Below are 13,546 nucleotides of genomic sequence, written 5' to 3'. Positions count from 1 at the left end.
AGTTTCAGAGACACTACTTTTCTATATTCAAATTGATTTTCTAAAAGCCAAATACTATTATATTGATACTTTGCGATAGTATAATAGAAATCTTAGTTTATAGAAGATAAACTTTACAATCATACCACAGTGATAATGAGGAATAAAAAGATTGCATTAACTACATTAAATATTTCTCTTGTGTTACTTTTATAAGCCAATCTTTATTTTAATTTTTAAAAATTTTCTTTTAGCCAACCTTAGAAGAGTTAGATAAACCAATTTTTAAATTCATAAGAATAAATAGAAAAATATAGCATGGACCTGTATAAGCTAGAGTTCTAAATGAGAGAGGTTGCAGGTTAAAAGTAAAAAGAAATTAACCATATTAAGTTATTTGAAGAAATTTTGAATTCTTTATTTTATAAACTAGTCAATGATAGTATTAATATAATTGCTATGTAGAAATTTTTAAAGGTTTTTAGATAGTCCATTAGTTCAGGACTCATTGGTAAAACTATTAAAAACCTGTAAAAGGAGAAAACAGTTCTTTAGATTATCATTTAAATTAGGTTTTGTTTAAATTTTTTAGTGAGGGGTGTTTACAGTTTCAATAGTTCCTTTTATTCTTTTTTTTTTTTTTTTTCCTTTAAAGATGACCTGTAGGGGATCTTAACCCTTGGCTTGGTGTTGTCAGCACCACATTCAGCCAGTGAGCGAACCGTCCATCCCTATATAGGATCTGAACCCATGGCCTTGGTGTTATCAGCACCGCACTCTCCCGAGTGAGCCAGGGCCGGCCCTATTCTTTTTTGTGTGTGTGTGGCTAGCTGGTATGGGAATCTTTTATTCTTTGTTGGAAGTTTAACATTTGTAATATTTGCCCATACTTCTAGATTGTTCCTTGTCAATACCTGTTGCAACCTGTGAAGCATGAAGATAGAGAAATCTACACCCAGCATTTAAAATCCCTGGCTTTTTCGGCCTTTACCCAGTGTCGGAGATCACTTCCAACATCAACCAATGTGAAAACATTGACTGGTTTTGGTCCAGGTTTAGCCATGGAAACTGCTCTTAGAAGTCCTGATGTAAGTATGTTTTCCCATGACCAAAGTTATTGAATAACTATAAATTATGATTTTATGCAAAACTAAGTGCAATTCTTTATTTAGCTCTCATTTTTCAATTATCTTGTAATTGGGTAGATAATATATCACATTTTCAATAAAATATTTTTCTAAAATTGTATAATACCATAATATGATAATTTTATTTTATTTTTTACAGAGACCAGAGTGTATTCGACTTTATACACCTCCTTTTATTCTGGCTCCAGTGAAGGACAAACAGACAGAGCTAGGAGAAACATTTGGAGAAGCTGGACAGAAATATAATGTTCTTTTTGTGGGCTACTGTCTGTCACATGATCAAAGATGGATTCTTGCATCTTGCACAGATCTATATGGAGAACTTCTAGAAACTTGTATCATTAACATTGATGTTCCAAATAGGTACTTATATTTTTCTAAATGTTCTATTTTATCATCCCATTTTTAAAAATTCATACCACATACACGTTATGTTTCATTTCTTATTTATTTATTTTTGGCCACAAAACAAGTCTTAATACATTTAAAAAGACTAAGATCATAGAAAATATGTTTTGTGACCACAATAACAGAAAGTAGTTTAGAAAATTCACAATTGTGTGGAAATTAAATAGCACTCTCAATAAACAATGTGTAAAAAGAAAAATCACAGGAAATTAGTACTTTGAGATAAAAATCAAAGTGCAGCATATCAAAATATATAGGGTGCAGGGCTCCTACACTGCTTAGAGGAAAATTTATACTTGTAAACACCTATATTAAAAATAAGAAAATTCTCAAATCAGTAATGTAAACTTCTACCTTGAGAAAATAGAAAAAGAAGAGCAAACGAAACCAAAAGCAAATATAAGTAGGAAATAACAAAGATTACAACAGAAATATATGAAATAGGGAATTAAAAAAAAAAACAACAGATAAAATCAACAAAACCAAAAGTTGGTTCTTTTAAAAAGATCAGCAAAACTTGCAAACCTTTATCTAGATTGACCAAGAAAAAAAGAAGACTTGAATTACTAAGATCAGAAACAAAGCAAGGGCATTATTACATTGTCATTATGGCTTTTTGTGATGGTAAAGTTTAGTTTCTTTCACTTTCTCATTTGCATTTGTTCTACCAGTGGGTTTTTGTTCTTTCTTGTGTATTTGTGGTAGTGCTTATTGTTTTTCAGATTCTAGATGCAGGACTTCCTTGAGAATTTCTTGTAGGGCTGGTTGTGTGGTGGTGATCTCCTACAGTTTTTATTTGTCTGATCAATACACTGTTTTTCCCTTGTTTCTGAAGGATAGCCTTGCTGGGTATAGTATTCTTGGCTGGCAGTTTTTTCTTTTAGTATTTTGAATATATCATCCCATTTTCTTCTGGCCTGTAGAGTTTCTCTTGAGAAGTCTGCTGTTAGTCTGATATCTGGGCTCCCTTATAGGTGTCTTGATGCTTTTCTCTTCCTTCTTTTAAGATTCTCTTTGTCTTTGAATTTTGCCAGTTTGACTATAATATGTCTTTGAGAGGATCTTTTTGGGTTGAATCTGTTTAGGGATATTTGAGCCTCTTGGATCTAAAAGTCCGTGTCTTTTCGTATACCTGGGTGGTTTTCTGTTTTGTTGAATAGGTTTTTCCATGCTTTTTCCTTTCTTCTCCCCTTCTGGAACACCCATGATTCAAATGTTTGTGTGCTTAAGGTTGTCTGCTAGTTCTCTTAAATTTCCTTCATTTTTTAAAATTCTTTTTTCCTTTGTTCTGTTCACATGGGTTATTTCTATCTTCAAGATCAGAAATTTTTTCTTCTGCTTTTCTAACTTGCTTAAGCTACTGGTTGTATTTTTTATTTTGTTGAATGAATCTTTCAGTTCCATGAGTCCTGCTACATTCTTTTTTAAGGTGTAAATCTCTGTGTAAATTTCCTCTTCATATCATACCCTGGATTTTTTTCTTGTTTCATTATGTTGTTTGAGTCTTTTATATCTCAGTGACTTTCCTTAAGATTGTTGCTAGGAATTCCTTTTCAGTCATTTCAAGGGTTTCCTGCTCTCTGGGGTCTGGTATTTGAGAATTACTGTATTTTTTTGGTGGTGCCATATTTTCTTGGTTTTTCATATTTCTACTATTTCTACGTTGATGTCTAGTTATCGAGTAGAGCAGTTGCTTCTTCTGTTACTCTGGAGAGGGCTTTGAGAAGAGAGATGTCGTCTTCTTTTTCTGGTCTCTGCTGGTGACTATCCTAGTGTCAATGCAGTTGAGTGTCTGGCAGGCTGCCTGCACTGTGGCTACTGCTATGGCATTGAGCTGCTGTTGCAGCAGCTGGGGCAGTGGCTGTGGTGGGCCACTTGTGTGGAAGTAGTGTTTTCAGAGTGCTCCTGTCTGCTTCCGGCAGGGGGTTGGGATGCTGCTCTTGGCTCCTGCCTAGGACCCCGGGCATACTCTGCTTCTTGCCTGCTTCTGGGCATAGGGGGCTGCCCTTGACTTCTGCCTAGGACCCAGGCATACTGTGCTTTTTGCCTGCTTCTGGATGTAGAGAGCTGCCCTTGTCTCCTGCCTAGGATCCTGGGCATGCTCTGCTTCTTCATGTTTCATTTTTAATGAGTAGAAAACCATTTGGAAGGTTATATACATTAAAATATTAAGACTTGGGATTGTGGGTACTTTCTTCTGTTGTGAATAGTTATATTGTGTTAATAAGATATATTAATCAAGATTACTTTTAATTATGTTACACAGACAAAAAAGATTAAGGTCCCTAATTTCTGTGTCATAAAGCTTGAGGTAATGGTTTTAGCTGAAAAATTTTGAAACCTGGAACTAGAAACCCCTCTGTAATTAAAAAGTGATTTAGTAAAGTATCTGTAGAACTTTAAAATTTTTCTCTTGTACCATCTAGGAGATAGCCCCTAATTAACTGAGTGAATTAATACTTTACTAAAATTACTGACTCAACATTTTACCATTTAAATGTTATGGTGTCTTCTAAAAATGGTGGCCTTCTTTTTAGAATTCTCCTTGGCAGTAATTAGATATCATGGCCAGTTATTTATGAAGGATGTAACTAATAGGTCATGACAGGTGAGCCTTGTATTGAGTTATCACTTTATTTATTAGTAACATATTTCAGGGCTAGTAAACACTGTTCAAGAGAACCTGTAAAGCAAACCTGTGAAGTAATTTTCAGGGGTTTTTTTTGTCCTTTTTGTGACCGGCTGCACTGCGCTCGAGCGCACCAGCTGTCCCTATAGAGGATCCGAACCCGCGGCGGGAGCGCTGCTGCTGCGCTCCCAGTGCCGCACTCTCCCGAGTAATTTTCAGTTTTAAGATTTGGATTTTATCCTTTTTCTTCTTTATTATATAAAGGTTCTGTTCCTTTAAGTTTAGAAATTTGGTAATGTGCAATATGATTATTAGGTCTTAGTGGTACTGGGGAAGCAGAATATAGAAACACTAATTTTATATCATTGGTTATAAAGATTTGTTGACTATAAGCCTTAGAACAGTGCTTCCTACCGTGTTTCCTTGACACGATATTGACTTTTTAATGAGATATTTGTGCTAATTAAGTGAGCTTTATTTGGAAACAGTATGCTTATCTGTAAATGATGAGAAAGAGACTAGAAAAAGAATAATACTAGCCTTTCCATTATCAAAATAGTATTGCCATTTTACTATCTTGATTAAAAAAAAAAAGTAGAAGTGAGATAATAGTTAACAGGTGCAATGATGGAGTCAGAGACCTGGGTTCAAATAACAACCCTGCTGCTTACTAGTCATGTGATCTTGGGAAAATTAATTTAAACACCTGAGCTACAGCTGGAGGGTAATTTTATCTGCCTCATAGGATAAAGTGAGTTATTACATGTGAATTGATAGGGCACAATACTTGTACACAGTAAGCACTCTATAAATGGGAGCCACAGAATGAGATGTTATGTACTTGCCTAAAAAAGGACATGTATGTAGAAAACATACAATGATGTTAGTTGGTATGAGAAGTGCAGTGTTTTGTTGGGCATTCTTCAGCTTACAGAACAATATAGAACAGGGTTTGGCTTACTACAGTTCATGGGCCAAATATGGCCACTTCTATTTGTTTAGATATTGTCTGTAGCTGCTTTCGTGCTAGAGCAGTAGAGTTGAGTTCTTGTGAAAGAATCTGGGTGGCCTGCAAAGCTTCAGTAGCCCTTTAGAAGAAAGTTTACTGGTATAGGGCAGTGTTTCTGGTGAATTGGACAAACATTTAAAAAAAATTTTTAGTATATATTGTAATGTATATTTTAAAAAACCCATAAATTTACATGTCAAACCTATGATTTTATGTATATTTTTGCTTAGAACTTATGTAAAGGTGTGAAGCATTGTAATTGTTTTTTTACAAATTTTAGCTCTCTTGAAACAGCATATGAATTTTAGAAATGTTTATGACTATCCCTTTATTCCATATAATAGGGCTCGTCGGAAAAAAGGTTCTGCCAGAAGATTTGGTCTACAGAAACTTTGGGAGTGGTGCTTAGGACTTGTACAAATGAGTTCATTACCATGGAGAGTTGTAATTGGTCGTCTAGGAAGGATTGGCCATGGAGAATTGAAAGGTAAAATTATGCTTTTATTATTTAATATTTAAATTTCTGTATTATGTTAATTCACACACAGTTCAGACCCCATCTCGATATATGTGCTGAATAAAATGCAAAGGTTATCAGTAAAACTTTTTTGTTCTTAAAGAGGAATCACATGTCTAGGTCACAAATGGCTGAATTCAGATTTTAAAAGGACATTTTACTATTTTTTAGCTTTAATATCCTATTATTACCGCTCTTATTTGTTGTCTTCCATTTTTTCCCCTCTTTTTTTTTTTTTTTTCATTTTTTTCCCTCTTCCTGCTTGTTATTCAACTCATCCTCTGTCAGCAGATAGTAATTGAATGTGGCATACACTAAAGTTAGGGGGATAAAAGGATGTTGAGTAGCATCATAAATAAGATTTTTGGCTTGATGGTGACTCCAGTTTGAAGAATACACTAATTTTAAAGCCATTAACTATTTCTTTCATGTTTTAACTTTATTCTACAGGGTGTTAACCATGCTATTACTTTGATTTTTTTTTTTTTTTTTTTTTTGCTGTTGATACCCACAGATTGGAGTTGTTTGCTGAGTCGTCGAAACTTGCAGTCTCTAAGTAAAAGGCTTAAAGACATGTGTAGAATGTGTGGTATATCAGCTGCAGACTCTCCCAGCATTCTCAGTGCTTGCTTGGTAGCAATGGAACCCCAAGGCTCTTTTGTTATTATGCCAGGTTAGCTATCTTTAGTTTATATCAGATTTAATTCTTCACACACTTAAGTTTTTAGCTATTACATAAAATGTATTCTTCATTGATTAAAAGAAAAAAATGTCTTTCTCTTTTCAGATTCCGTGTCAACTGGTTCTGTATTTGGAAGAAGCACCACTCTAAACATGCAAACATCTCAGCTAAATACCCCACAGGATACATCATGTACTCATATACTTGTGTTCCCTACTTCTGCTTCTGTACAAGTAGCTTCAGCTACTTATACCACTGAGAATTTGGATTTAGCTTTCAATCCCAACAATGGTAGGTGAATTGTTCCTAAAAGGTTTTCAAGTATTGACCATTTTGGTAGGCTAAATAATGGCCCCCAAACCATATCCATGTCCTATCCCTGAAAACTGAACGCTACCTTACATTACAAAAAAGCACTTTGTGGGCCGGCCCGGTGGCGCACTGGAGAGTGCGCTGCTTGGGAGCGTGGTGGCGCTCCCGCCGAGGGTTTGGATCCCATGTGGAGACCGGTTCCCGCTCACTGGCTGAGCGTGGTGCGGGTGCAACACCAAGGGTTGCGATCCCGTTGCCGGTCCCCGGTGCGGCGCGACACCGAGGGTTGCGATCCCGTTACCGGTCAGTAAAAAAAGACAAAAAAAAAAAAGGACAAAAAAGCACTTTGCAGATGTGATGAAATTAAGGATCTTGAGATGGAGAAATTATCCTGGATTATGCAATAACATGTATCCTTATAAGAGGAGGCAGAGGGAATTCTGGCTGTACACAGAACAGGAAAAGTTTATATGATGGAAGCAGAGGGAAGCAAAGTCAGGAGGAGAAGATGCTATGCTACTGATGTTGAAGATGGGGGAAGGGGTCATGAGCCAAGGAATACAGTCTAAACATAGGAAAAGACAAGGAAACAGATTCTCCCCTAGAACCTCCAGCCAGCAGGGCTGTCTTTTGCCTCAGTGACTGACTTAAATGAAACTGGTTTTAGACTTATGGTCCCCAGGACTGTAAGAGAATAAATGTGTGTTGTTTTAAGCCAGTAAGTTTATGGTAATTTGTTAAAGTGGCAATAGGAAACTACTATAACCATTCTACCATATCAGTATCCAAACTGGTGCAGTGAATTATTCCATAATTTCTTACTTATTGCAACAGGCAGTAATTTTGATCAATCATAAAGCATTTTTACAGGTTTATGCTTGTGCTTTTGAGGTATGTGTATATAAACTTTGCAGCTCATTTTATATCTTAATTTGATTAAATAATATAATAATTTATATAGATTGCTAGAGTAGGGATGTAATTTTCTGGGTGAACTTATACATTGCATTTTAGTAGAAGAGAAAATAAACAATATTCCATTGTTACTGTGAGCTACCTTAGAAAATGTCACATCTCTAAAGTCACAAGTCTGGCTATTATTCTCTTCTTTGACTGTGCTATATAATAACTTGAATGTTTTACTCACTAATAAAAAAATAGGGTATTAATTGCGAATAGTCCCATTTTAAACACATTTTCATTTCCTGCATACCATGTTTGCTTTGTATTAGTTTCCTATTGCTGCTGTAACAAAGCACTATACACTTAGTAGCTTAAAACAACACCCATTTATTATCTTACAGTTCTTGAGGTCAGAAGTCCAAAATCAATCTCTCTGGTCTAAAGTCAAGGTGCCAGCATTCCTTCTGGAGGCCTAAGGTAGAATCTGTTTCCTGGCCTTTGCCAACATCTAGAGGCTACTTGCATTCCTTCACTCACGGCCTCTTCCTCCGTCATGAATGCCAGTGGTATAAGTGTTGTCACACCTCCTTCACTGACTCTAACCCTACTGCCTCCCTCTTATTAGGACCCCTATGATTACATTGGACCCACCCGGATAATCCAGAATAATCTCCCCATCTCAGGATCCTTAGCTTGATCACATCTGCAAAGTCCTTTATGGTAACATATTCATAGATTCCTGGGATTAGGACTTGGACATCTTTTGTGGGGGTGGGGGGACATTATTCAGACTGCCACATTCTTGTTTATCCATAATTGTTTATATGGCTCTTCCCACAATACTTGGCATATGGTAGACAGTAAATGTTAGTTAAATTAACCCGTATTGGTTAAAATTTATTCATTTATTTTAACCCATTTTTGTAAATGACTATAGGATATGGAAAATGGAGTATTTCTTTTCTTTCTCCTGTATAGATGGAGCAGATGGAATGGGTATCTTTGATTTGTTAGACACAGGAGATGATCTTGACCCTGATATAATTAACATTCTTCCTGCATCTCCAACTGGGTCTCCTGTACATTCTCCAGGATCTCATTACCCCCATGGAGGTGATGCTGGCAAGGTAACCCTGTTACAAAATTCAGTTTATCTACTTACTTTTATTTTTTTTATTATTTTTATTTATACATGTTTATGGGGTACAGAGTTGACTGTCAGTATTTGTGTATGGTATGTGATGATCAAATCAATATTATTAGTATGTTCATCACTACAAATATTAATTGCTTTTTGTGTTTGTTACCCAATTACAGCCTACCCCCCTTCCCCATCCCCCCTCTAGTAACTATAGGTCTGTTCTTCTGATTATCTAAATGTCATTCATTTACTTAGTAATGGATTAGTATATGAAATAGAAGACCATTTTTTCCCTTGGAAATTAGCAAGAGATGAGATTAACTGTACCATTTGTGCACTTTTCATAGACACCAATACTTTGAATTGTACATACTTAAGAAGGTCTCTAAGGCTCTGCTTTCTCTGAATCCATATTTTCTATGTTACTTGGCATTAGTCATTCTTTTATAGTTTTTTGTGTCTCTTCACTGTAGCTTCCCCTCAGGTGCAGGTTCTTGGTATCTTTGAGAATCAACATATGGCTATAAGAGCTGCCATTAATATTAGGGCTGTGACAAGAAACATAATAGAAATATTAATTTTCTAAATAAGAACAGATAAAACACTGACCCTTTTTATTTTTAGCATTTATGAAGGCAGGCTGTCTTGTCCTTTTTGAAATCAAACTAATTGGGCTTCATTGAATAACATATCTTTATTTGAGTGCAATTATAAAAAATGGTTATTTGCTTATGATAGCATGCATATGTTTAGAATCTGTCTTTTTAAAGAAGGGAAGGATCTTTGTCTAATCTTACCTTGCATCCCTTCATCTTTTTTGTTTTGGTGGCTGGCTGATGCAGGGATCTGAACCCTTGACCTTGGTGTTATCAGCACCAGGTTCCACCTATTAAGCTAATTGGCCAATCCCTCCTTTTTTTCCCCCCCTAAACTGCAAAGAAATGAGATTATTGAAGGAATTATATATGTATATAAGGAAAAGCACCAATAATCCACCACCTTAATAAAACTATTTTTACTTTTAGTAAATTGCTTTCCTTCCACATATATTTATATTGCAGCTCTCTATAAGTATAATCAGCTTTTTAATGTTGCATTGTTGCTATACCATAATTTGTTAAATCATTCCCCAAGTGTTGGACATTTAAGGGTTTTTTTTTTTTTTCTGTTATAGATAATGATGTAGTGAACATCTTCATGCATATTATATTTCGTCTATCTATTTTCTTGGAATAAACACCAGTAAATACATTGACTAATCCAAAGAATATGAACCACTTAGTGGTTGTTCCTTCATGTTGCCTTAATGCTTTCCAAAACACTATTAACTGCATTTCATAGATAGTGCTAAATGAATAAAGCTAAATTGAATCTATCTTTTGGACTGGGGTGTGGTCGTCAGGAATCAGTTGAGGGAACATTAGGAAGTAAGTTAGACATTTTATTGAACATTTTGTATTTTTTTACTCAGCTACAGGCACACAATCACACACACACACACACACACACACACACACATCCGTGGGCTTGGCATAATACTACAAACTTGTCTTATGGACATCTGTGTTTCTGGATAGATTTTAATTAGTTGGCATATTGATCTACTCATGCAACTCTTAAAACATTCTTTTAATGCTATTACTAATTATGATATTCTTATTAAGTACATAGTAATTGATTTTTTCAATATCTTTCAGTTTTTCTTAAAGTTGATGTGATAAGGTAACGAGACTGATTGCCATAGTCATTCTGTATTTATATCTGGTGTCTAGGTATATTGAATGAACTAATACACTTTTAATTTTGTCTTTTTAAGGGTCAGGGTACTGATCGACTGCTTTCAACAGAATCTCATGATGAAGTAACTAATATTCTTCAGCAACCATTGGCCCTTGGTTACTTTGTGTCAACTGCCAAAGCGGGTCCATTACCTGACTGGTTCTGGTCAGCATGTCCTCAAGCACAATATCAGTGTCCCCTTTTTCTTAAGGTATTGCCATTTCTATGTCAGTTCCTAAATAATCCTAATTGATGGCTTAAGTTCTGAGAAATATAGAAGAGGCTTGTTGAAGTCTTGTAGCTTGTCCAAGAACTAAGTTCTTAAATGCATTTCCACATGTGATTGTGTAGACAAGATCACAAAGAGAATTATCTAATTATGAAACAACTCTAATTTTTAAATTTATGTTAAGTTTGAACTTTATTCTTAAGTCAAATTCCTGGGACCCTTGCTCTTAGTATTTTCAACTACACATACAGAAGTTTAGAGCTGAGAGAAACCTTATATTGCCTCTAGTGTAGCCTTCTCATTTTCTAGATGAGCATATTTAAGTTCAGAAAAACTTACCTGTCCTAAGTCATAAATTGGTAGTAGACTAAAGATTAAAACCTGGGTCTTTTAATAATTATTATGTTATTCTTTGAATTATATCATACTGCATTCCCATTATGCTGAATTATTTGGGGGATTAAAAGATTAATAATCTTAGTAATAATACTTAAATTTTAGTTTTACTTACTATCTCCTTAATGAAGCTTTCTAGCTTTGTGTAAATTGCTGTGTTAAAACTGTTCAAAGTTTTTAAATAATGTGATTCTCAGACCTATAGCGATTTATTAAAACAAATTCATTAATAAATGGTATAATTGAAGTTGAAATAAATCATAAAATGAGATGTGAAAACCCTACGCAGAGTTTATTGCTGCTACTGCTACTACTGTTCCATAATAACAAATTCAGATCTGACTTGCTTATTCTTACATAAACCCATCAGAAGTTGACTGTTTTTATTCCATAAGTCATACTAATTTAAATACTTGCTAACTGATTTTTATTTGTAGGGTAAAAATTGGATAGTATCCTTTAGTTTCTTAGGGTTATATTTTAGTGAGTACTAAACCTATAGGTTTCTTGCTATCTCTTACGCTTGTTGCTATTAAATCTTGATATCCTTGGATCACACCCCATTGAGTCAATGACATTTGAAATTAATCTGGACTTCTGTAGCACATTCATAAAGAAAACAGCTGGTGATCTGAGTTGACTGTTAATAAGATAATGTATTTAAAGACTGTCAGCAAAAGTAATACTTAGTTTTATCATATGACTTTTTTCCCCCTTCTGATAGATATGTACTGTTCTATACAGATCTCATTGCAAAAGCATATTCCCAAGGGCTTTTCTGCATAATAGCTTAGTTTTATCATATGACTTTTTTCCCCCTTCTGATAGATGTGTACTGTTCTATACAGATCTCATTGCAAAAGCATATTCCCAAGGGCTTTTCTGCATAATAGTAATCTTTGGAATTGCCACAAAACAGAGTTCTTTGGTCCTTTGGGAAGTGCTGCACATGCTGTCTTCCCCCTTTTATAGTAACAACGCATGTATGCACATTAAAGGCTCTAAAAAATAGCAATAAATAACATTGTTTACCTAGCATTTCACAAACTTATTATAAAACACAGGATTGCGTAACATCTGTTAGTAGTTCATGACCTTAGTGTTTTAAGGGCACACTTTTTTTTAGGAAACATTACTTTACAAAAAGTCCAAGGGACTATCCAGATTCTTTTCTACTCAATATTTATTTGCAGAGAGGATAGTGTAAAGTGGGCATTCACCCTCAGATACAGTGTAACAAGATTAGGACTTCTGGTTCTGAATTACCAGGTAAGGCATAACTTACCATAATTTTGTTCACCTTTTTTTCCATGCATCCCATTTTAGTTCTATGTTGTAGGCAATAAAACCACTTGCTATGTTTCTCTTTGCTTGGAAAAATAGTGGGTTGTTACCTAGATGGTTAAAAATCTTTTTATCTTAGAATTTAGAGCTCTGGTACTAATTACATTCATTTAATTTGTAGTGATCTGTTATGTGAGACTTTTGTTTATAACTCATAAATCAAGGGTTTATAAACAGTTCAAACATATGTATCTTGGTCATATTCCTGAATATACTACACAAGAGTTTATACATATATTACAGTTGTAGATGAGAGAGCACGTAAATATAAAATAGTGTCTTTTATATTATAATGAATGAGATGTACCAAGAGTTTCTGCAGTGAACACCACCACTGTCTTGTCTTAGCGTTTTTAACACGATTACACATATTGACTTATAAACAAAATGATTCACTTTAACTGAAATGTGAAGATGAATTGTACAATTCCTTTCTTTTCCTATTCATTGCCATCCCTAAATAGGTGTGCCAATTGTTACTAAGCCTGTATTATGAAATTGAATGGGCAAAGAAGGCATCTCTGTGTTGTATTACCTAGAGTATTCATAATTCAACCAAAGGTAGTAGTGTTAAAGTTTTATAGCATTGTAAGTAAAATATTTGCATATGTTTACTCCTGTTACTTTTTATCTAAGTTCTATGTAACCTAGGGACAGAATGTACTCGGGTCATCAGTTTAGTACTTCTTTTTTTTTTTTGTCTTTTTCCGTGTCTGGCAACGGTTCGCAACCCTCAGTGTCGCCCCCGTACCGGACCGGGGACCGGCAACGGGATCGCAAGCCTTGGCGTTGCTCCCGCGCCCCGCTCAGCCAGTGAGCGGGAACCGGTCTGTATGTGGGATCCGAACCCTCGGGCGGGAGCACCGCCGCGCTTCCCAAGCGGCGCACTATCCAGTCCGCCACCGGGCTGGCCCTAAAGTAAATGTTTAAAGAAGTACTAAACTGGGCTGGCCCGGTGGCGGATTGGATAGTGCGCCGCTTGGGAAGCGCGGCGGGGCTCCCGCCCGAGGGTTCGGATCCCACATACAGACCGGTTCCCGCTCACTGGCTGAGCGGGGCGCGGGAGCAAC

The 13,546-nt window shown here is 35.6% G+C and overlaps 1 protein-coding gene across 2 annotated transcripts in view; it reads left to right on the top strand.

The window, feature by feature from the left end:
• The window catches only part of MED13 (mediator complex subunit 13), a 98,801-nt gene that overhangs the window by 80,137 nt on the left and 5,118 nt on the right, over positions 1-13,546 (top strand). For both annotated transcript variants that reach the window (XM_008576121.1, XM_008576119.1), the window contains exons 22-28: positions 876-1,067; positions 1,267-1,490; positions 5,518-5,660; positions 6,205-6,363; positions 6,478-6,663; positions 8,566-8,714; positions 10,545-10,718. In XM_008576121.1, coding sequence (XP_008574343.1) covers positions 876-1,067; positions 1,267-1,490; positions 5,518-5,660; positions 6,205-6,363; positions 6,478-6,663; positions 8,566-8,714; positions 10,545-10,718 — 1,227 coding nt within the window. The remainder of the gene's footprint in view (positions 1-875; positions 1,068-1,266; positions 1,491-5,517; positions 5,661-6,204; positions 6,364-6,477; positions 6,664-8,565; positions 8,715-10,544; positions 10,719-13,546) is intronic.

This window comes from Galeopterus variegatus, unplaced genomic scaffold (assembly GCF_000696425.1).
Source record: "Galeopterus variegatus unplaced genomic scaffold, G_variegatus-3.0.2 Scaffold1292, whole genome shotgun sequence".
Lineage (NCBI taxonomy): Eukaryota > Metazoa > Chordata > Mammalia > Dermoptera > Cynocephalidae > Galeopterus > Galeopterus variegatus.
The sequence above is the reverse complement of the archived record's forward strand: the minus strand, read 5'-3'. Positions and strand labels throughout refer to the sequence as shown.